Source organism: Dipodomys merriami, unplaced genomic scaffold (genome assembly GCF_024711535.1).
Source record: "Dipodomys merriami isolate MVZ:Mamm:240054 unplaced genomic scaffold, mDipMer1.0.p SCAF_1, whole genome shotgun sequence".
Taxonomy (NCBI): domain Eukaryota; kingdom Metazoa; phylum Chordata; class Mammalia; order Rodentia; family Heteromyidae; genus Dipodomys; species Dipodomys merriami.
The window spans coordinates 114,759,185-114,782,949 of NW_027202270.1; the positions used below are offsets into that span (position 1 = coordinate 114,759,185).

The 23,765-nt window shown below is 38.2% G+C and overlaps 2 protein-coding genes across 4 annotated transcripts in view; both read right to left on the minus strand.

Annotated features, from left to right (window-relative positions):
* Positions 1-4,003: 4,003 nt before the first annotated feature.
* On the minus strand, positions 4,004-13,969 carry Vcpkmt (valosin containing protein lysine methyltransferase). 2 transcript variants are annotated; one of them, XM_070027761.1, is made up of 6 exons: positions 13,738-13,969; positions 13,488-13,598; positions 13,239-13,308; positions 12,257-12,376; positions 10,933-11,037; positions 4,004-7,272 (listed from the first exon to the last, which is right to left on the minus strand). In XM_070027761.1, exons 1-6 carry the CDS (start codon positions 13,941-13,943, stop codon positions 7,258-7,260), a joined length of 627 nt encoding a protein of 208 aa, XP_069883862.1. In that variant the 5' UTR covers positions 13,944-13,969; the 3' UTR covers positions 4,004-7,257. The 2 variants fall into 2 exon arrangements, with proteins under 2 accessions (XP_069883862.1, XP_069883853.1); XM_070027752.1 differs by having other exon boundaries at positions 13,678-13,969.
* A 549-nt stretch (positions 13,970-14,518) lies between these two features.
* Sos2 (SOS Ras/Rho guanine nucleotide exchange factor 2) overlaps positions 14,519-23,765 on the minus strand; it is a 75,517-nt gene continuing 66,270 nt past the window's right edge. Inside the window, exons 20-23 of one of the 2 annotated variants that reach the window (XM_070027772.1) lie at positions 22,202-22,463; positions 21,450-21,491; positions 17,027-17,136; positions 14,519-16,247 (exon numbers count right to left, since the gene is read on the minus strand). In XM_070027772.1, coding sequence (XP_069883873.1) covers positions 15,738-16,247; positions 17,027-17,136; positions 21,450-21,491; positions 22,202-22,463 — 924 coding nt within the window. In that variant the 3' untranslated portion in view covers positions 14,519-15,737. The remainder of the gene's footprint in view (positions 16,248-17,026; positions 17,137-21,449; positions 21,492-22,201; positions 22,464-23,765) is intronic. The other variant, XM_070027780.1, reaches the window with a different exon arrangement.

Genomic DNA, 23,765 nt, shown 5'->3' on the forward strand with positions numbered 1-23,765 from the left:
CAAGCTTGGGTGCATAGAGGAAAAGGTGATTTAGGACTGAACTGGGTCTTCAAGTAACTGGGTTTTTTCGAGTTTCCAGTTACTCTGTTCCTCCAAGTGGCTAGGCCTTTCCTGTCCTATGGAATCTCATATTAACAACCAGAACCTCATTTCACAGGAACACATGGAGGGGGTAACAGAATGAATGAAGCATGCAATATGAGCTTGAGAGTGAAATTTGTGACCAACAAAACTTTAAGATTTAGACAAGACTTAGAAAGATTACTATTTTCAAAGAACATTATTGTACTCTAAATCACACTGTAATCTGAAGACCTTCTCTAGTTAAATGTTTATTATTTGTGGGAGTGTTAAACTAGTTTTTCCTGTTTTAGAGCTTCAAGAAACCAGTCCAATATTCTAAGTGAATGATGGTACCTTGAGATTATACTCACTGCAATTATCAGTATAAAGCATCTCTAATCTAAGTGTTGGGTACAGTATGCTATTTATATTTATGGCACTTCAATATGCAGCTTTTTTTTCAAAGATCAAGGTTGAGTATTGAATAGATACATAGGATTGTTGTACTGTAGAAACAACTGGCAATGATTTACCAAAGTGAAGAGGGCCAACACGTGGACCTGGAACTCATATTGTTATTGATTGGATATGCGTCCAAGAACACATCTGTGTTAAAATTAATTCTCTAAAAATTACTAAAGAATGTTTGAACATACTGATCCATCATCAAGTGTTTAACATATGGTCAATGGTAGCTTAGAGTTAATAACCCAAAAGATATCTACCAACTACTCAAACCCTAAGGCCTACAAAGGGTTCCATCTAGGCCAGCTCTTTTTCAAAAGTCATGGTTTTGCTTTGCAAGGTTTTCAACCTTGTGAATATTAAAAAGGTGAACTGATCAAAGTAGGTAAATATATTACAGATAAGTGATAAAGATTTCTAAAACTTATGAGTTATTTAGTATTTACAATCACTTTTTCATGAATTGAGAAAAAAAAGCCTTGGGAAGTGGGAGAGAACAAAGGAAGAGGTGACATTGTCCAAAAAGAAATGACCTTATTACCTGCCTTATGAAATGATTACTCCTCTGTACAATACCTTTATAATAACAATAAACTATTTTTAAAAGGCCTTGAAGTTCAGTATGATAAAGCATATGTGCCACTTTATACTCACTGATGGAGAAACAGGAACAACTCAAGGTGTGGTAAAGACAGTCGGGAAGCTTGAAGAATTAGTTAAGCTAAACCTCTGAATGCCCCCCCCTCCCCTGCCCACACACACATGAGCACACAGGAAAGACCACTTACCCAATGAGGCAACTGCTGTAACTTTTTTTTTTTGTCGGTCGTGGGGCCTGAACTCTGGGCCTGGGCGCTGTCCCCCAGCTCTTCAGCTCAAGGCTAGCGCCCAACCACTTGAGACACAACGCCACTTTCAGCTTTTTTTTCTGTTTATGTGGTGCTGAGGAATCGAACCCAGGGCCTCATGCATGCGAGGCAAGCACTCTACCATGGAGCCAACTTTCCAGCTCCCTGCTGTAACTCTTAGTTAATAAACCACCTATCCTGAAAACACTGACATGAAGATTGAAGGACCTGTTGTACTTTAATTACCTGCTCCCTAATAGTTGTTCTTAGGTTTAATAGAGATAAGAACCTGGAAGAAAGATTTAATAAAGGATTCAGGGCAATGGGGTGTTAATCTGTAAGCTGTGGCCTGCAGAAATGAGCTCCCACGGTTAGAAAGGAGGCTTTCCTTTGACTCCATTGGTCTTTCCATTCACAAGATGCTTTAAGACTGTGAAAGTGATTTTCTTCTACTTGATCCCTTCCTTCTAGAACTGCTTAGTTGTTCAAATAATGGTCTGTGAACTACAGTTCTCAGCATTTTCCCTCTCAGCTGTCTGGGGAGAGGAACATATTCCATACTCTTAGAAAGACAGGCAGCTTTTATACCATGAGCCTAGGGCCCCACTATAATCTCACTCCTACTCCAGTCACAGCATTGACACGGTGTGCCAGAGGGTTACACTGTATGTGCTAACCTGAATCCCCCAGAGGCAGCCTATGAGGTAGAGATGATCCTCAATATGCATGTATACTAGGGGTGAGGCTCAAGTGGCAGAGCACCTAACTAGCAAGCTCAGGGTCCCAATTTCAAACCCTCTACTGTCACAGGAAAACAAAATACAGGAGGAAAACTATGTATCGTTTAAATCTGTAAAGTTACACAACTACTAAATCCTAGAACTGGGATTCAAATCCATATAATCTAGTCCTAGGGCATATATATGCTCTATACTTGTTTTAAAAAGCAAATGAGAAAAAACTCAGATAACTTGCTCTCGCATGTTTTTGTTTTTGCAAACTATCATATCTTGTTATTAACATTAAATTACTAGGTCAAGTATGTTGGTTCATGCCTACAATAACAGCTAGTCAGGAGGCTATAGGTTTAAGACCAGTCTTGAACAAAAATGCAAGCCCTTCTCATTGTTGGCATATAGAAAAGCCATTGATTTTTGGGGGTTAATTTTATAACCTGCTACTTTGCCAAAGTTTTGAATCAGCTTGAGTAATTTGGGAGTGGAGGCTATGGGATTCTTTAAATACAAGATCATGTCATCTGCAAAGAGGGAGAGTTTTATTTCTTCTTTCCCTATTTGGATCCCCTTTATGTCTGCATCTTGTCTTATTGCTGTAGCTAGGCATTCTAATACTAGATTGAAGAGAAGTGGAGAGAGTCTGCAATATATAGTATAGGTATGAGTCAAGCGGAAAAGGTCAGATAATGTGATGTTAGGAAAATGAACCCTTAAATATGTATTTTAATGTTTTCGTTTCTTTCATGCATGTGTTTCTAACGCATTTATAAGATTATTTCTTTGTTGCTTTGTATGTCCCTCCCCCACAGTGTAACCCCCGCTTTCACTATATTTGATGTCAGTATAACATGTGGAGGAGATGGGGACAAACAAGTCGTTTAAGGATTCAGGTGGACCTGTTGCAACAATGAGAAGTACAAAATGTCATGTCAAAACCAGCTTTACAATGTCGGTGTGTGGGGGGGAGGGGGGTATAATTGGGTGGGGGGAGGGGGGAGGCGGGGAAGGGAGGTGAAGGGTAAACAAAGGAGGAGGCTGCAATGCTTGGTAAGAAATGTATGCATTATCCTGCCCATGTAATTGTAGCCCCTCTGTACAGTATGTTCTCAAATAAAATTAAATTAAATTTAAAAAAAAATGCAAGCCCTTATCTGAAAAATAACCAAAGCAAAAAAGGAGTCAGAGGCGTGGATCAGGTGGTAGAGTTCTGGGTTCAAATCCCAATACTGCCAAAAAAATTATAATGTATCACAATTAAGCACTCACTGGATAGTCTTATAACACCACCAACCCATAACATCTAACAATGACTGCAAATATATAACAGTTTAAACTTAACTATGAGAACGATTTGAAAAGTTACTGCTTTTCCTATGCAAAATTATAAATTATGAAAAGCAGCTTTGTTTTTCCTTAATTTCAGTAAAAATTTTGTTGCCATAAATTTTTTAATTAGGCCTCTATGTGGGAAATCTTTGCAAAATGTTTATGACTGATGACTCAAACCTTTCAAGTCCCAGTATTTCTTGAAAGGGGTGGGGGGCAGGGAGAAAGGTCAAATGGATGCCCTGAGATTATAGGATTGCCAAAGACAGACTGAACTTCAGTCTTTTGATAGAAAAGCTACTCTAATGAGGAAAGAACACTGATCTGAAAAACTAATTAAAATTAATTAGAAGTTCCAAATACCTCAGATGTAAAATCATGTATTATGTAAAAGGTACTGTCGTCAAGGTGAATCTAAGTTTTAGAACCTCACTTGAACTAAATTAGCCTCTTAAATGTCTGTCTCCCACTCAAGATCTTAGTAACAGATAAAATGTATTATGAATTGTAATTTCTGTAGCTTTGTGCAATGTGTAGCAGAATGAAGTGGACAGATAAGCCAGGTACAATTTTATAAGAACATGATCCAATTTTATTTACATGTTATTTTTTCCAAGGAACTTGTAATAGCTTATTTTTTTTTTAATAGCTTGTTTTTTAAATTCATCTTTAAAATCCAATAGTGACTATAAGTCAAAATAGATTTGGTTTTTACGTCTTTGTTATACACTGTGTAATAAAGTTGAAGCCAAGTAATGCCACCTACAGGGAACCAATAGAACAACAGTCATATCTCTATGGCCCATGAATGTCTAAAATTTGATGAACATATTTAATACAGGTAACTTCAAAGAAAAAAAATGGAAAGATGTGGTAGGAAAAAACCATACTAACATTCTGGGTTATTGATACATCTTACAATTGAACCCAATCTTACCCTCCAATTCACCAGTCATATAAACATGGACCCTTGGCTGTGAACTGGAGCAAAGCTATGCTACCCCAAGTATCTTTGGTTATAAATGGCATAAAAGAAATTCAAGTCTTTGGAGGTGAAACTTCTAATTTTTTTTGTCTATCTGTTGCATCTCCCTCCCTGTCTGCAGGCATTCTTACCTTTACCTTGTCAATGACCAGATTCCCTGGATTTTCAGCTACTTTAAGTATACTTCAGTTTCTAAAGCTCAGCCATTTTCTTTAAAACCCATTCCACATCAGATTGTTTTTCCTTCTCTATGCAACACAGGCCTACTCTTAACAGGTGCCTTAATTTTTTATATACATTCTTTTCTCCCCTTGGGATGGAGATGCTGAAAGATTTCCTTCTCACAATGGTTTTCAATTTAGGCTAAATATTAAAGCCATCTTTTCATAACAATGGCACACTTAATTGGAATTAGGATAGGGCTTTTGCTTGCTTTCAATTTTCCAGGTGATGTCCTGTGCAGCATGGTTCGAGACACACTCACTGCCTTTCAGTAAGGTCATAATCCTATCCTTAGCTAACTACAGCTGGATTCTAAAAAATTTATGGTTTATATTATGCACTGGCCACCCCTGCCTGCCCAAAGTCCCTGGGTCGCTCAAGCAGTTTCCCAAAAGACTGGTATGCTTTGAGATTGGACAGTTAGATACATTCAGACTGAACAGTTAGTGGCATCATACCTCATGTTGGTTGCATCCTTTCCACTGCTATGTAAGTCTTCTAGCCACCAAGTCTCAGACTGGCAGGGTCACATCATGTGCCCCCTCCAGTTGTCTCCAGGCTTTGAAATAAAACAACTGCAGTTGGGCTGGGAAGGTAGCTCAATGGTTGAGTGCATGCCTTGCATGCATGAAGCCCTCAGCACCACATAAGCAAAAAGAAAAAAAGCTGGAAGTGGCACTGTGGTTCAAGAGGTAGAGCGCTAGCCTTGAGCTGAAGAGCTGAGGGACAGCGCCCAGGCCCAGAGTTCAGGTCCCATGACTGGACCCAACAAAACAAAACAAAACAAAACAAAACCCTGCAATTAATCTGGTGGATAAACACAAATCCAAACATATTTGGAAATGGTATTCTCTCCTTAACAAGCATTTTAGGTCTTGAGTTATTCGCTCAGCCCTCCTTCTTGTGGTTCTGCAGTACAGACAGTTCCCTGCAAGAGGGAGCAGCACAGGACTACGTCCATACCTGATACTGCACGCCTGCTTCCCTGGCAGTGTGGGATGGCAGTGGTGATAGAGCACATTCTCTGCACTGTCCCCACTAGTGCTGGCCCCAGGGGCTCTCTGATCTTAAAATGAGAGACATGGACAAGGCACCTGTTACTTTGGTGAAGGCATTATTCTAGAGCAGGAAAAAAAAAGCTGCTTGATATTTTCATAGGTCACCTACTTCTCTTGTCAATACCTTAGGTCATTCTCCAGAAGGAGTGACTTCTTATTGAGGTGGTGAATAAGGGAGTGGGAGCAGCAAGACAGAGAGCAAAGGCAGGCAAAAGTGTGATTTCAGCAAAGTTGAAAAGAGGCTGACTTTACCCTGATTCCTTCAGGAAATCTTGGACTGTAAGTTGCACCTCATTGAGGTAAAAGAGCTGGGTTTTCATATAATAAACCTAGGGGTCCATCAGCTCCACACCCACAGGTGGAAGCCTAGAAAAAACATTGAAAAAGAGATGTGAGGAATCTGGGCTACTTCAGTCCATGTAGTTTGGTAACTAACTGCTTGGGGAAAAATGCTTAATGAAATGCTAAGGACAATATGAATGAAGAATTCTGCAAAAGCACAGTAAAGCAAACTGAAAGTGAAGAAATGTTCTACTGGCTTTAATCTTCAGTCTCTAAACCAGGCTGCTTTTGAACTTTCTGGAAAGCAGTCCCTGATCCTGGATGTTCCTTTTCTTCAAAACTATTTCTGAAACAAAGTCACATGGTCTCAAAGACAATGTTTATTTACCACATAAAATTTGCACCTAGCACCAGTGCCTATAAATACCAGAATTCCATCTGGTTACTACTCTGGATGGCATGATTAGTCCTTCACAGATCAGGCTAAGTGAATAGATGATTATCGTAACAAAAAAATGGAGAAAACAGTTTAAAAATCATTTGATAAGTTGTATAGAACTACATTTGAAGTTATTTAAAAAATCTTTCACTGTTTCGCGTAAACAAATTAACTTAATAACAGTGTTTAAAAACCAGATTTTCCTGGAAGTTACACACAAGTAAAACTGTACAAACCACATAAATACATGAGTCTGAAACTAGGCTTTCTATTCTCATCCTTCCCAAATGAGAAGTATAAAGATATTCACACAGTGGAGGACAAGAACAAAAGTTTGGTGAATACCTATACTGAAGATGAAGCAAAAGATAACACTATGATATGACTCTAAAAAGTGAAGTCACCTGGTCTGAATTTAAAACATTATATAGTAATAGACATGTATCTTTAGAAAATGGATCAATTTATCTCTAGTTTCCTGACATATGCTGAGTGGATCATCATGCTGCCTTATTATTTATTCACTTTGGCATACTGTAGGCTAACATTATTACTACCTAGTTTATTTGAGTGACCAATTCCCACTGTTTCTTATAAACAGAACTTGATGCTGAAGCTAAGTAAATCTAAGTTGGGTTTCAGGCCCACCAGCAGGCAAGGCAGTCATTTCATATTGCAGGCAGCACACGTGGTTGTCATTCATATGTCAGATCTCTAAAGACATGCTGAAAAAAATCTGTAAACAGAATCTTCCCATGCTGCATTCACATGCTCCATTCCCATCTCTAGCTCCCCCAGGCTGTGAGAAGCTTGAGTAAGATGATTAAAGGTCTCACGGTGGCGAGTTCTATGAGAAAAAAAAAATGGAAGTGAATAACCATGTATAATGTATAGAGATGGGTCTTAGCTAACGCCTAAAACACAAACATCCAAAGGGAAAAAACAGATTATGTTGGACATTATCAAAATGAAAAACCTTTGGTGGTAAAGAGAGAATACTAGGAATGAAACCTGTCAAAGAACATTGCATGCATGTAGGGAGTTCCAGTCAAATCCTTTTATACAACTAATATACACTAATTAAAAAGTTTAAAATACTCAGATATACAAGTTTTATTTAAAAATTAAAAACCTGGGCTGGGAAGGTGGCTCAGTGGTAGAGTACTTGCCTTGCATGCTCAAGGCCTGGGTTCGATTCCTCAGCACCACATAAGAAAAAAAAGCCAGAAGTAGCGCTGTGGCTCGTGGTAGAGTGCTAGCCTTGAGCTGAAGAGCTGAGGGACAGCGCCCAGACCCAGGGTTCAGGCCCCACAACCGGACCCCCCCAAAAAAAAGAAAAGAAAAATAAATTTTAAGCTGGGCACCGGTGGCTCACACCTGTAATACTATCTACTCAGAAGGCTGAGAGCTAAGGATCGCTGTATAAAGCCAACCCAGGCAGGAAAGTCTATGAGACTCTTATCTCCAATTAACCACCAAAAAGCCAGAAGTAGAGCTGTAGCTCAAGTGGTAGAGCACTAGCCTTGGGCTAAAGAGCTGAGGGACAGCGTCCAGGCCTGGACTTCAAGCCTCACAACTCACCAAAAAAAGAAAAATAAATTAAAAAAAAAAACAAAAAACACCTCAATTTGAAAATGGGCAAGTATTTCTCTAAGGACATGAAAAGAAACTCAGTACCATTAAGTCATTAAGGAAATGAAAATAAAAACCACAGTAAGATTCTATTTCATACTTACTAAGATGGCTATAGTTATCTATGATAAGCAGTAACAAGTGTTAGGATGTGGAGAAAGTGGAACTCATATACTGCTGGTTGGATGTAAAATGATATAGTAGCTTTAGAATAGGTTCCTAATTCCTCAAGATAGTTACACAGAGTTCCCATAGAACATAACAGTACCATTCTAGGTATATACCCAAGAGATTTGAAAAAAAAAGTATGCTCACAAAAAGATTTCTAAATGAAAGTTCACAACATTATTCATCACAGCCCAAAAGTAAGCAAGTGAAATGCTACCAACCGATGATGGGATGAGTAAGATATATGAAAGCAAACAAAGAAATATTATTCAAACACAGGAGTAAAATGTTAAAGCATGCCACAGCATGGGTGAACCTTGACAGTATTATGCTGCGTGACAGTAGCTAGACACAAAAGGCACATAATATGTGATTACATTTATATGATATACAGAATGGAACCATGCCTAGAAACAGATTCATGACTATCAGGAGGAAAATAAGGAATCAGGACTAATAGGCATAGGGTTTCTTTTGGGGGTGATGAAAATGTTAAAAACAACAGAAACTAGTGACGGTTTGTGCAACTCTGTATGGATGTACTAAAAAACACTATTTTGCATACTTTAAAAGGGTAAATTTTATGAGATGTGACTCATACCAGCTTAAAAGAAAGGATTTATTTGGTGGGGGAATACGGACAAGCCTTTATATTCAGGAACACAAAATCTTTGTGCATCAAAAAAACCTCAAAAAAAAACCCCCTACTTTAAAATTAGTTCCGGAACTAATGGTAATTGATCGCTTCAATCTTCAATCCTCCAGATCTTAGCTTCCTGAGTAGGATTACAAGCATGAGCACCCCTACTTTAAAATTAGTTTCAGGGCTGGGCCTGTAGCTTAGTGGTAGAGTGCTTGCCTAGCATGCATGAAGTCCTGGGTTCAGTTCCTCTGTACCACATAAACAGAAAAAGCTGAAAGTGGCACTGTGGCTCAAGTGGTAGAGTGCTAGCCTTAGGCAAAAGAAGCTCAAGGACAGTGCCCATATGCTGAGTTCAAGCCCCAAGGCTGGCTCCCCGCCCCCCCCCCGAAAAAAAAATTCTGATAAAAACTCCATCTCCTAAAACACAAATATTTTTTCTTTTTCTTTATATCTCCAGCAACATGCCATATAAATGTTAACTGATTTACTAATTCCATTCCTCTCCTTTAGAATTAGTCCTAACATCTTCTTGGTCCATAAAACTGTTACATTTGCATTTAGCTAGAACACACATAATTAGAAAACTTGCATGAACAAATTCAATCAGAGCAAAAATAGAAACAAGTTCGGTTAACTAGGGTTTAGCTCATTAATTCAAGTCATAATGTCATAAAGCCTCATGCAGGTGACATTTAGAAAAAGTGCTCGAGATACAAAATAGGTATCATTCATCCCTTCTATAGGGTCAAATTCTAGATGCACAGGTGCAACCTGAATAAATGTGGTTGATGTGCCACAAAGAGAATGCAACAAAAAAAGGAAACAAATTCTAAACTGGGAGAGAGCTATGGAAGAAGTAACATTGTCCAAGATGAAATGTATTCATTACCTGATGTAACTCTGTACATCACCTTTACAATAACAATTAAAAAATGAAAAATAAATTCTATTTGGTTTTGAGTGTTTCCTTTATGGAACAATCTGCCTACAGCTTACATTTTCCTTTGAAAAAAAAAAAAAAAAGACAAACAAAAAAAACCCATAAAACTAAAATGACTAGAGAAAGTTCAAAGGTTAGAACTAGTCTTTTAAAAACAATTTACAGAAGAGAAACTTAAAAAGGACTAATCTTCTGTTTGAAGGTAAAGCCCAAAGCTGTGGTCTGGATTAGGTGTCCTCAAAGGCCCATATGTTAAAGGTTTGTTTCCCCTGGGCAAGGAGGTGCTTTGGTAGGTGGTGCAAATTTAAAGAGACAAAGCACAGCAGGTGGTTTCTGCAGTGATGAGGGATGTGGCTAGAGAGAGAGAGTGATAGTGGACCCTTCCCCAACTTTTCTCTCTCCTTTTATCTTCAGCTACAAGGTAAACAGGTTTCCTCTGCCACATGCACATGACCCACTGTAATTTATAGTTGGTAAAAACTTTCTAAAAGCCTACCAGGCTAGGTACTGATGGCTCACATCTGTAATCCTAGGTACTCAGGAGGCTGAGATCTGGAGGACCAAGATTCAAAGGCAACTTAGGCAAAAAAAGTCCCTAAGACTGCATCTCCAAAATAACCAGCTAAAAGCTGGGATGAGCCAAGCAAGAGTGTGAGGTCCTAAGTTCAATCAAGCTCTGGTATCATCACCAAAGGAAAAAAAAAAAAAAAAAGCCAGACTGGAGATTTAACTCAGTAATAGAGTGCTTACCTAGAATGCTCAAGACTCCTGAGTTCCATCCCCAGTATCACAGATACCATCAAACCAAACATAAAAAAAAGCCTGCCTTTATTTCTTTTAAGACAGCACTTTGCTAGGTAGCCCAGCCTGGCATGCAACCCATCTTTTTGTCTCAACCTTCTGAATGCTGCAGTCAGGGGGGATGTAACACCATGGCCTGGTTCTGACTTATTTTAGAGCAAGGGAAAGCAGGTGAAGTTATCTTAATACATGTATAAGTACCTGCGTCAGTGAATCATCATAGCTTTTAAACTACATCATGATAAAGGGCTGGACCACACCTAAGCCCAGGGACAATAACTAGCTGATGAAATCTCACAGAGGCTGAAAAAGTGTGTACTTACCAATTTTTTCTTCCTGATGTAAATAATGTGAATATCTTCACTTCGATATTCTTCATCATGTTTTTCCAAAGGAATTTTTTCAAAGTCAAAGTCTAGCTGAAGGAGCTGTAAGTTTAAAAAAGATACACATTAAACTCAGTAATATAAAGTGGTCTGTGGTGGTAGAAGTCAGAATTGTGATTTCTGCTGGAGGAGTGCTGACTAGCAAGCAGCAATGTGGAAACTTTCTGAGGTCTTGAGTATGTTCTGTATGCTTATGTTGGGTAATGGATGGGAGCACATGAAAAACTGAACTGTATACTTGATAAGTATTTTATATCTGTATTACTTCAACAAAAATACTATAAAAATTTCAATTACACATACAATTTCAAAAGTTTGCTAACCTTCATTATTTTAGAGAAATATTATCTGAGGAAGTCATATAATTGCATTTGTTTTAAGAGGTTTTTGTAATCTGAGTAGTTGTATAAAAGAGTTTTGAGTCAAGTCCATTTATAAAAATAATCCATTTTGATCAATGCCACCCATGTAGTTGCTTTTTTGTTTTTTTTTTTTTGGTCTGGTCGTGGGGCCTGAACTCTGGGCCTGGGCGCTGTCCCTCAGCTCTTCAGCTCAAGGCTAGCGCTCTACCACTTGAGCCACAGCGCCACTTCCGGCTTTTTTCTTTTTGCTTATGTGGTGCTGAGGAATCGAACCCAGGGCCTCAGGCATGCAATGCAAGCGCTCTACCACTGAGCCACCTTCCCAGCCCCTGTAGTTGCTTTTTCAATAAACTGAAGTTGTCTTTTAAACAGATGCATCCTCAAGAGGAGTCACTTATAACAGGATGAATTAGGCCACTCCTGGGGGAAGAGGGTGAAAGATACCTAAAATGGTATGTACTCCTTTACACCTTCCTGTGAGTCTACCCATCTAAAAAAATGCTGAAAATTTTAATTCATAAAAATATAGAAGTAAAAGTTATCACCTCCCACATTTTTATCATGTATTCTCCAAAAGTAATGCATATATACATCTATGTCAATGATTGGTTAAAAATTGTGTTAATAAAGAAACATTAAACACTTTCTTAGAAAAGCCAAGTGTTGTTATTTTACATTGTTCTGTAGATATAATATTAACAAATTGGAAAAGAAAGAGAAAGGATTTAGAAAGACCAAAATGGAGAGGGCTTTGTAGGGTGGTGGATTGGGAAAGGATCCTCTCTTTGGGTTCAAGCAGAATGTTTCCCTCTCAAAATTACCATAAAATAATACAACAATCATATATATCCTCTCTGAGGCTGTATGTGGATATAAGATGGATCTAACAGATTACTTACCTCAAAATATTTTTTCTCAATTTCTGGATTTTTTCCCATTGTACGCTGCTCATAACAACATATAATGCAAGTTTCAGATCCACTGAGATCTTTTAGAGTTTTCAGCAAAGGCTCCAAAGACTATTCAAAGAAGAAATATATTTTTCAAATTTATGACTAAAATAAAAAACCCTCACTAATCTAAAAGGGACTTAGAAACATAGAAGGATCAACTCCCTTACAAGCTCTCCATCTTTAATCAATCCAATAAAGCACACATTAATTCTATAACTAGTAGCTGGTAAGCACTTAACTAATCAACTATTACATTGATTTGTTTCTAGAAAAAGGATTTAAGTGACTGCATTTTGACATTCCCATGAGAAAACAGTTCAAGCCCCTTCACTGACACAAAAAAAGAAAAAGAAAAAATAAGTTTAACTTCATTTAACATAGAATTTAAGGACTGATCCTACATAGAATTTAAGGACTGATGCTAATTTGCATGTGGATTGGTCCAATACTCATTTTAGCATGTGAAGGCCACAGTACTACGTAAACTGTTATTTAAAGAAAAATCATTCCATGGGTCTAACAAATCTTGCCACAGAAGAATCCATTCTTTACCACGCGTCTTAATTCTCCCATCATGGTTAACAATGTGTTAATAACACATTCATTGCGTACAACTAAGGGGGAGGAAAGTGACTTGAGCGTTTCATAACATATCCAACTAGCAAAGTACTTTATTTCTGGCAGTACTGGGGACTAAATGTAAAATTCTTTTAAATGCTTACAGAAGCCACTAGTCAAATGCACTTAACTCGTCACAACATGATTTGCAGGTCTATATGGTAATCACAAGTGGTTATTGGTAACTTTTGTCTTCTCTTCACTACTTCATTAACTGTTAAGACCAAAGAACTAACAGATGTTAAATGTGCAGAAATGTGTGCTTCAGAATACAGGAAATCCAAAGGACCTCTCCCATTTGAACACTCACCTCTTCGTAGTATATGCAGTCAGCCATCAGTATGTAGTCTGGTGGAGGAAAATCTTCTATTTCTTCCCCCCTTAAAAATGCCAAACAACTATCTTTAACAGTCGCTTTAACCATTTAAAAACACTTGTTTTTTTTTTAAACAAGAAGCAGTAAGTCCCGTATGTATGATACGCCCATGCTTTTAGTGAAAGGCAAACTAAAACAAACTGCGCGTCGCTATCTTAAAACAAGCGGAAAGGCCATACAAACCATTTCAGTACCTTGGTTTGAACAGAACCCGTGACAAGATGCTTGTTCATCCTGATATTCATCTTCAGCAAGTCTTGCAATTCCTCCAGATCGGTGACCACCACATCTGCCCTATAAAATAACCGTGCGTGAAGGCCCGCCACAGGGGCTGGGGGAAAGCCGCTGTCGGCAGGCCTCGCGCGGCCCTTACCCGAGGGTGGCGGCCATGAGGCCCACAGCCCCGGTGCCCGAGCCCAGCTCCAGCACCGACCGGCGGCTCAGCGCGTGCGTCCCCTCGCGAGAAAACGCGGGCGTTTCCAGGTATTTAGAAAGGACAATAGCAGCGTCCCACACAACGCAACCCACGCCGCCGGAGCCGTACTGCTGCAGCCGTAGCGCCGTCCCATCCCGTTTCTCCAAAACTCGCACAAAACTCCACAGCGGATCTTCGGCCGAGGGCTCGGGGGCAGCCGCCATCGCGGGCCACAACAGGACGTCGTGTGCGCCGTGACGTCACACCCACGCACGCCTGGTCCTCACTTCCCGAAGGCGGAGCTGGCATCGGCAGCGCATGCGCGTGCCCAGCCGGCCTTACCAAAGCCTGGAATGAAAATAACCCAAGAACTAACTTCCCACTCCTTAACTAGCAGGCAGTTTTCATTACTTTTTCAGATATATCTAATGCTATGATCTGCCCTTTATAAACAAAGCTAACCACCAGGGTGTTTTTATACCTAGTTGGAGATGGTTTACAGTAGTTAATGACCATAAATTCTAGTGGTTTTCCAAAAGGTATCAAAAGTGGCTATAATCCTCCTCAATAAGAATTTCTTAGTGTACGTCTAGTTTTTGTTATAAATGTATAAAAACAGTTGCTGGAAGCCTGCCACTTGGGTAACAGTGACAACATCCCTTTACATCACTAATTTGTTGAAATCATGTAGCTTAAATTGCGTTAAGATATAAAAAATAATAGGTGTATGCATACACATTTCTCTTCAGGATTCAATCTCCCCTTGTTTCTTATAATGAAAACACATACTTTAAAAGCCTTTGAAAAATTAAGACTGAGGTGATTTATTAATCTTGTTAAGAACTCTGATACAAAGCACAGTAAAAGGCCACAGACCAGTAAATAAACAACGTGGCTTTTGGCTACTTTACAACTGCTGCTACTGCACTATTACGGTAACACTCTCATCACTTTGAACAAAAGGGTCCAAATAGCTAATGAAAGTTTTACTCACTTCTCTGTTTTAAAAGTTTAATAAAGCTTTAACTACCTGCTGGTTTAGATATTACCAATCTAACAAAATATTTTTTAAAAAAATTTCAATTAACATGAGATTTAGAGAAAACATTGATAAATTTTGAAGGCAATTTGATTCGTTTCTATGTCATAAGAAACTTTTGTTTTGAATTTATGAATTAGTAAAGTAGCAGATTGTATTATAGGCCTCAAGTCACTTAAATTTATATAGGTTATTAGCATTATCTTTAAATATACAATATAAACAAAACTGTACATACATGGCATATTAACTTTGTTTTCCAAAACAATATTCAATTCATTAGCTAAAGACAACATACTCTGCAAAATCAAAAGGCACATCTGAATGAGATACATGCCCTTTTGTTCCTTTATAATTGTATTATGAAACCTTTGTTTACATTTTGATAAAGTAATAAACACAGTTCATTCTATTATTTCCATTCCACTTTTCATTTTTGTCTTCAGCAGCAAATACTGGCATTTAAGACATGGCATTAAAGAGTTTAAGAACAATGGGTGTTATTCACAATTCTCCTAGATGTAAAAACTAGAAGTATAAACTGGAAGATGGTCAAAGAGGTTTAAAAACTATAATACACCATAATACACCCTCTAAATTTGTGTAAATTCATTGCCTTAAAAAGGCATCTATTACTCCCAAACTTGAAAAATTCCATAAAAGCACTATCCCCTTTCAGTGCAATCAAAATCACTTTAAGCCATTTTTTAGCAGAGTCTACAGTGCAAATATAAATTCATTTTACTGGCCTTCTGGCAGCACTGAGGATCCAAGACAGGGCAATGCTACTGATCACCTGAGGATAATGGCGAAGGACTTTTGTAATTGTTTTCCCTAATTCTTAAAAGCTTATTTGACCAGTAGCATTTTTGTAAGAGCATTATTTGTAAAAAGTACTAAAATACTATGCATTTTTGAATAATTTAAAAAAAATCTTTACAAATACTATTCCAGTGTCAATGACTATATATGACAAAGGTCATTGAGGAGTTTCTGCATTTTCTAGAAAAGGCAGTCTGTACAATGGGGGATGCGAAAGCTCCCGCTTGTAAGTCTTTGGTGGCAGTTTTGGTAGGTGAGGACTTGAATTCTGCCTTGGTGGAACAGGGGGAGCTGGAGGATGAACAAGATTGTTGTTACTAGAACTGAGCACATAGCATCGACGTGGTACTCTTGGAGAAGGTGTGCTAGGAGGAGTGCTTGGTGAATTTGGACAGGTACTAACGTCTCTGAACCACTCTGAATCTCTGTGAAGATGTCCAAGTGGAGGTGGCTGAAGATTAAATGGACAGTTTATAAAGTGTTCTGGAGGCCGAAGGGGAACTGGTGGAGGAGTGTCAGGAAGAGGATCTCTTGGCGGTGGTGGAGGTGGACTGTGCAGCTGCCCATCAAATGCACCAGTAGGAACAGGAACTCTGGGTTTTATCTTTGGAGGGGGAGGTTGTCTTGGTGGAATAGCAGGAGGGTCATCATCAGGTTTCATAGTTCCCTTTAAAAAGAAAAAATAATTAAATTGTGTTTGTATTCTGAAAATTTTGTAAGAATTTTAAAAGACTGACAAATTCTTCTGTGTTTACTAGAGGCTGAAATTAACCAATTTAGTATGTTACTTCCAGTTTTAATTAAGGCCCCAGTTTAATAGCTGAATATACCCAATACTTCCATTGAAATCTTTAAACATAAAGCTTTATCTTCAGTGGTTATTTTGTTTTGTGCATTTCAAGTAAGTGAAAAGATGATAGTTATGTGGACATAAAAGGACATGATATCAAGAGGATTCAATATCAAGTTCTACATACTGGGCACCTACTTCTACTTTACCCCAAGAGGTTTACAGCAGTGGATCTCAAAGTGATACCCAAGGACAGTGTCAACACCAACAGAGAATGGGTTCAAAAGGCAGATTCTGAGGCATGGGCCCAAGACCTACTGAACCACAAACTCATATTAAGTTCAACAATCTGGTTTTAACAAGTTGTCCAGGTGATTTTGATGTACCCTTAAATATGAGGAACATTGTTTGGAAGTTTAAAAATCCTTAGAATACTAAAGTTCTTTCCATCTGTACCAAGAAGAAAATGGACTTCTGAGTATATGTGAGCGTACCCACCATTTTTTCTTCCTTTCAAGGTAAGGTTTTATGATGATTAAACAACTACTTAAAGTATTTTCCATATACAACAATCGAAATGTTGAAAAATCATAGAGGCTAGCCAAAATACAACTGACAGATGACTCTGAATGGCAAATGGAGGTCCTGTTAACTACCTTGGAATTTGAAGCATCATGATCAAACTTTTTTCGAGGAGGCAGAGGAGGAGGAATCAGTGGCTCTTCACTTAGTTTATTTAAACTCCCACATGAACTGAAGAAAGACTCTAGAGGAGAAAAAGATAACATAATTCACAGTGCAGTTATGGCAAAGCTTCATCACAACTTAAGATCACTTCTGCCATGGTGTTCATCAGACTGTATTATCTGTTATATAGCATGATGTTGGTTTACCTATCCTTCCATGAAACTGTATTTTTGTATCCCTGGTTTCTACAACAATACCTGGCACAGAGTATGTTGGCTAATTGAAGTCAAACTATTCAGTCAAGTCTAGTAATAAAATTCTGCTCTTCCAAAAAACTCTCTTAAAATGTTAAACAAAACTTAATAAAAACAAGAGCATATTTGTATATGTATGGTAACTTCTAAAGAAAACCATCCTAAGCAGAGACCATATACTTTGAAGGTACATTACTAAACAGATAATAAAATCTCCATATAGAAGACCATAAAGTAGGATTATATCATGTAACTCTTTCTCTAATTCTTTTTTTTTTTTTTGGGTCCGGTGATGGGGCCTGAAGTCTGGGCCTGGGTGCTGTCCCTCAGCTCTTCAGCTCAAGGCTAGCGCTCTACCACTTGAGCCACAGCGCCACTTCCAGCTTTTTTCTTTTTGCTTATGTGGTGCTGAGGAATCGAACCCAGGGCCTCAGGTGTGCAAGGCAAGCACTCTACCACTGAGCCACCTTCCCAGCCCCTCTTTCTCTAATTCTATATATTACAAAGCCACATTTTTAGAAATTCATAAAATTACAAAAGTATTAAGCAAAATTCACCCTAGATCAGATAAGCTAGAGAATAAGAACTGTTCATCTTGATGTATTTCTTTTGTCTTTTTCATGTTCTTAAAAAATTTACAATTATGGTTCACACAAATATGCTCCATGTCTCCATACACACATTTATTATAAAGGTATAATATATATTATTTCTCACTATACTAAAATGGGGTTGGGGTTCAGAGGATATAAGTTGGGAAGGAAGTTGACAAATTTAACTTTAAACACACCAGAAGTGCTTATGGGACATCCAAACTGAGGTTTTCCCACCCTGCCCGCCCCCAAGACCACGAAGATAGTTTTTTTTTTTTTGTCACTGACAACATGCATAGCACTTTAACTGTATTATTATTATTATTTTGTTTGGCTTCTCAAATATTACTTAAATGTGCATTTTAAATATGTTTACATTTAAGAGATAAGATACATTGGGCTGGGATGTAGCTCAGTGGCAAAGCGCTTGCCTAGCAAGTGCAACGTCCTGGGTTCGATCCCCAGTACCAAAAAAGAAAAGACAAAAAAAAAAATACAATTAAAAAAAAAAAACCCAAACAAAGAAATCCTCTGCAAACGCAAATGTACTCCCTTTTCAATATGCTTTCTACTTTTGTTTCATTCATTAAAAAAAAAAAATCTACAAAGTTGCCAGGCACTGGTGGCTCACGCCTGTAATCCTAGCTATTCAGGAGGCTGAGATCTGAGGATCATGGTTCAAAGCCAGCCCAGGCAGAAAAAGTCTGTGAGACTCTTACCTCCAATAAACCACTCAGAAAACCAGAAGTGGTGCTGTGGCTCAAGTGGTAGAGTGTTAGCCTTGAACTAAGGAACTAAGGCACAGCACCAGACCCAGAGTTTAAGCCCCACGACTGACCAAAAAAAAAAAAAAAAATCTATGAAGTTATACATAAAACTATCATTTTTATGACCTGGAAATTACAAAACACAGAAATTTTGCAGTTTGAGGGCTAGATATGTGGTGACTGAAGTGATGCAGCAGGTAAGGTATAAGGCCCTGATTCAAACCTCAGGCACACACAATAACACCTGCTGGGTAAATAATTTTCATATTTTCTATAAAGAGCATTTTCCTCCTGGATTAGCTTTCAGGAACATTTCAAATGGCTGCAGTATTCCAAACTAGTGAATGTAGGATTATTTACTGGACTGTTTCTATAATGTCAATTTTCTATCTAAGCTATTTATAATTTGGGGGGGAAGAGGGGATGAGATGTGTGCGCCTGGTCTGGGGCTTGAACTCAGGGCCTGGGTACTGTTCCCGAGCTTCTTTTGCTCAAGGCTAACATTCTACCACTTGAGCCAGAGCTCCACTTCTGGTGTTTTTGGCGGTTAATTGGAGATAAAACATTTCATGGATTTTTCTTCCCAGGCTGGTTTTGAATCATGATTCTCAGACTCCTGAATAGCTAGGATTATACGTGTGAGCTATTGGTGCCTGGCACTTTTTAAAAAATCATTCACTCATTCATTTGTTCATTCAATAAGCACTGGATTTATTGCTATAATTTTTCCCTAGCATATAACACCAAGCAAAACAAGCAAAATTTGTGTTCGTATGAGTTTATATTCTGGTTTGAGAGCGAATAAATAAGTGTAATAACTACAAATGGTAAGAGAAATTGTAGCAAAGGGGTACAGAAAGAAGTGGGAGAGGAATAATGTTTTTTTTTTTATTGTGAGAATACTGTACAGAGGAGTTACAATTACATGGGCAAGATAACGAGTACATTTCTTATCAAGCATTGTTGCCTCCTCTTTCTTTCTCCTTCCCATTCTTTCCCATACTCCCTTCCTCCCCCCAGGAATAATGTTAAATAGTAGAGAAGACCTTAGCAAGACTAACACCAAACAAAAGCTTGAGCCAAGAGGCAAGGAAGCAAGCCATAAGCTGTGAGATCCCAGGACATTATATGCATAAGGAATGACAAAAAAAGAAGTCCTGGCAATTTGTCTTTGTGTTCTGGAAGAAGAGCAGCTAGAGCACTGAGTGAAGGAAGAGACTAGTAGATATGGTATGACAGATTAAAGGAGAACAAACCATGTAGAGTCTGGTGGGAATTTGCAGCCTGGTGGGAATTTGTGGAGTCTAGAAGGAATTTTGGCTTTTATTCTGAGTCAAATAAAAAGTATCTTAGATCCTAAAAGACTAAGTCTGCTGCTGTATTGAAAACATACTAAAGTAGGAAAAATGAGAAATTAGAATACTAGTACATTCAACAAGATAAGAAATTACATGGGCTGGGAAGGTGGCTCAGTGGCAGAGCGCTTGCCTTGCATGCATGAGGCCCTGGGTTTGATTCCTCAGCACCACATAAGCAAAAAGAAAAAAGCCGGAAGTGGTGCTGTGGCCCAAGTGGTAGAGCGCTAGCCTTGAGCTGAAGAGCTGAGGGACAGCGCCCAGGCCCAGAGTTCGGGCCCCACGACTGGACCCAAAAATAAATTAATTAATTAATAAAATAAAATAAAATAAAATCCCACAACCAACAAAAAAATAGGAGGAACTATAGCTGGGTGCTGGTGGTTCACATTTATAATTCTAGCTACTCAAAAGGCTGAGATCTGAGGATTGAAGTGGGGTTTTTTTCGGTCAGCCATGAGGCCTGAACTTTGGGTCTGGGCGCTGTCCCTCAGCTCTTCAGCTCAAGGCTAGCACTCTACCACCTGAGCCACAGCTCCACTTCCAGCTTTTTTCTGCTTATGTGGTACTGAGGAATTGAACCCAGGGCCTCATGCATGCAAGGAAAGCATTAGCTACCTTTCCAGCTCTGATGATTGAAGTTTGAAATCAGCTGGAAGAGACAAATTTGAGACTTATCTCTAATTAACTAGCAAAATCTTGTAAGTGGTAGTATGATTCAAGTGGTAAAGCACTACCTGAAAAAGCCTAGTATGAGCTAGGGACCAAGTTTAAGCCCATTATGACACACACACACACACAAAGAAAGGGAAGAAAAAAAGTCTAAAGTACAGCATACATTACATTTGACTTAGCAGTGAATCGTGCTTATTCTCAATACGGCAAGTATAAAAACATAATATTCTCATTGCTATCATAGGAAATCAGTAAACAATGACTAAAAGTGATGATTCAGAAGAGAGAACAATATAGAAACATCATTTAGCAATGTGGAAATATCACTGAAGAAAAAAAAAGAGAAGAGAAATAAGGAGCTGGAGTTAATTTCATTTAGAATATTTTATCACTATTTTACTTTTCTTATGATTGGAATTCTTACTACTATGTGACTTATACACATCTGACTATATGAGCAAAGGTCCTTTGAATTATTCCTGATGTTTCTGTTTCCTCTTGCTTATTTTGTACAAATGATCACAGTAAGTTAGCGGAAATTTCGGTATTAACTTATGAAATAACTAAAAACAGGAGGGAAGGGGAGAGGAAATGAAAGAGGAAGGGTAGGGGAAGAGAAGGGAAACAAAAAAATTTCTTTAATTTCTTATTCTTTAAATGTTGCTAAGCCCAAATCATTCAAATACACGAACCAACCAGCTTATTATTTTTAGTTATCTCATTAGAATCAATTTATATTCTTACTTACTTGAGTGTGGCAAGAGCACTGGAGCAAAGATGCTATTGCTGCCTATTGAATGAGAAACAATAATTTGCAAAGGAAGGTAACAGGTATGGTTTTATTTTTTTTAATGTTTGCAAAATATGTAATATACATGCAATGTAGATTTTTATCACTACCTTTTTGCCATGCTAGTTTTTCTTAATATACTCAAAATTATGTTTAGCATACAAGATTTCCTCTCTATCATAGTCCCTTTTAATTTCTCTCATAGAACTAACGTAATTATTTTCTAATTCACTATCTACTGCTCCCTTTTAAATGGTAGTAGGGCCCCAAAAGTAATAATCTTTGTTGGACTGGGAAGGTGGTTCAGTGGTAGAGCGCTTGCCTGGCATGCCTGAGGCCCTGGGTTCGATTCCTCAGCACCACATAAGCAAAAAGAAAAAAGCTGGAAGTGGTGCTGTGGCTCAAGTGGTAGAGTGCTAGACTTGAGCTGAAGAGCTGAAGGACAGCGCCCAGGCCCAGAGTTCAGGCCCCACAACTGGACCCCCCCCCAAAAAAATAATCTTTGTTGAATAAACTTAAAAAAATAGTTTGTATAAGCAATGCATAAGTGATATTTTACTCTCCTGTGTTAAGCTTTATTTTTGCATTTAGATATTTCTTTTCACACTAGTATGGATCACGAAGGATTCTATAATTGCCTAGTTTAAAAAATGAGAATTATCTTAAACATGAAATTCATTTTTGGCAAATGGTTTACAACAAATACTTACCACAGGAACTATTGAGATCCACATCTAAAAACACACTCAAGTCTGAAGAAGCAGATACTGGTGGAGTAGATGGTGTATTTGGAGATGTTGGTGCTGATACTGTTGATTCAAGCTCAGTTTCAGCAATCCGACTAAAGCTTATCTTATATGGTTCTCTTTCTAACGGTGTTGGATGACCTCGTAAAGTGCCTGAGGTAGAGCCATGACGACCTGTATTAGGCCTTATTCCAGGAGATTTTAAGGAGAAGGTTGATTTCCTAGGCTAAGAAAATAAACATAATTAATATTACTAATTTGTATGTATTTTGTTTTTAATGACTTGGAGAGCTACCTTATTAGTTCTCAAGCATACACTTAAGAGAATGTAATAATATCTCAATCTGAAAAGGCAGCCTGTGGCATTTCTAGTAGTAACCCTTAGATTTAATTGGATTAACTTTAAGATGGACTTGAATGTAAGTAAATATTTTTCACAAAACTATAAATTTCTTGAAAATTTATGGTGAACAACTTATTGTTTTTTAAAATGCTTGAACCTAAGCCTCTTTCAAATTACCTAAGTCAACCCTACAAACATTTACTGGGAAAGTGATTTTATTTTTTTATTGTCAAGGTGATGTATAGAGAGGTTACAGATACATTAGTAAGGCAGTAAGAACATTTCTTGTCAAACTTGTTACCCCTTCCTTCATTTTTCTCCTACTTTGCCTCCCCAGGAATGTGATTTTGTAACATATTATTCTATGCACTTAATAAAAGAACATTTTTTGTTCCTTTCCTTGTGCTAATCAACCTATACAACAGTGCTTTAATGTCTTTGATGAAAACTACTATCACTGTCCCCTAACCCTAACCTCTGCCCTGTTTAAACTCACAATGAAAAACACAGAGCTCAGGCTATGTGGCCTAGAAAAAAGTTATTTAATTTCTGTGCAATTCAGTGTTTTTTCATTTGCAAAATGAAGAAAATATCTACATCCTAATTGAGCTTGGCATGTGGCTCAATGCTAGAGTACTTACTAGTGTCCTTTGGTCTTGGAAAGAAAAGGAGAGGGAAGAAAGAAGAGAGGGCAAGGGAGGAAGAAGGGAAAAGGAAGGCAGGACTGGGAAGGAGAGAGAAGGAAAGAGGAAAAAAGAAAAGGAAGGAAGGAGAGACGGAAGGAAGGAGGAAGGGATCATAATTCAAAGCCAGCCTGGGCAGAAAAATCCCTTCGAGACTCTTATCTCCAATTAACCACTCAAAAGCCAGAAGTGGCACTGTGGTTCAAGTAGTAGAGCACTAGCCTTGAGCACAAAGAGGCTGAGAGACAGCACCTAGGCCCTAAAATTAAGCCCCACAACAACAACAAAAAAAAAAAAGAAGGAAGGAAGGAAGAGAGACAAGGGGGGAGGGAGGAAAGGAAGGAACAAAGGACTGTGTAATACAATTATTGTAAAGGTAACATGAAACCATATAGCTTACTGCTTTGTCCAAACTTGGTAGGGTCTAATGTTCTTCCTATTTCTTGCTTCACTTTCAGCTACTTAGAATTAGTCTTCTACTATTTCTGTTGCTACAGCAAAC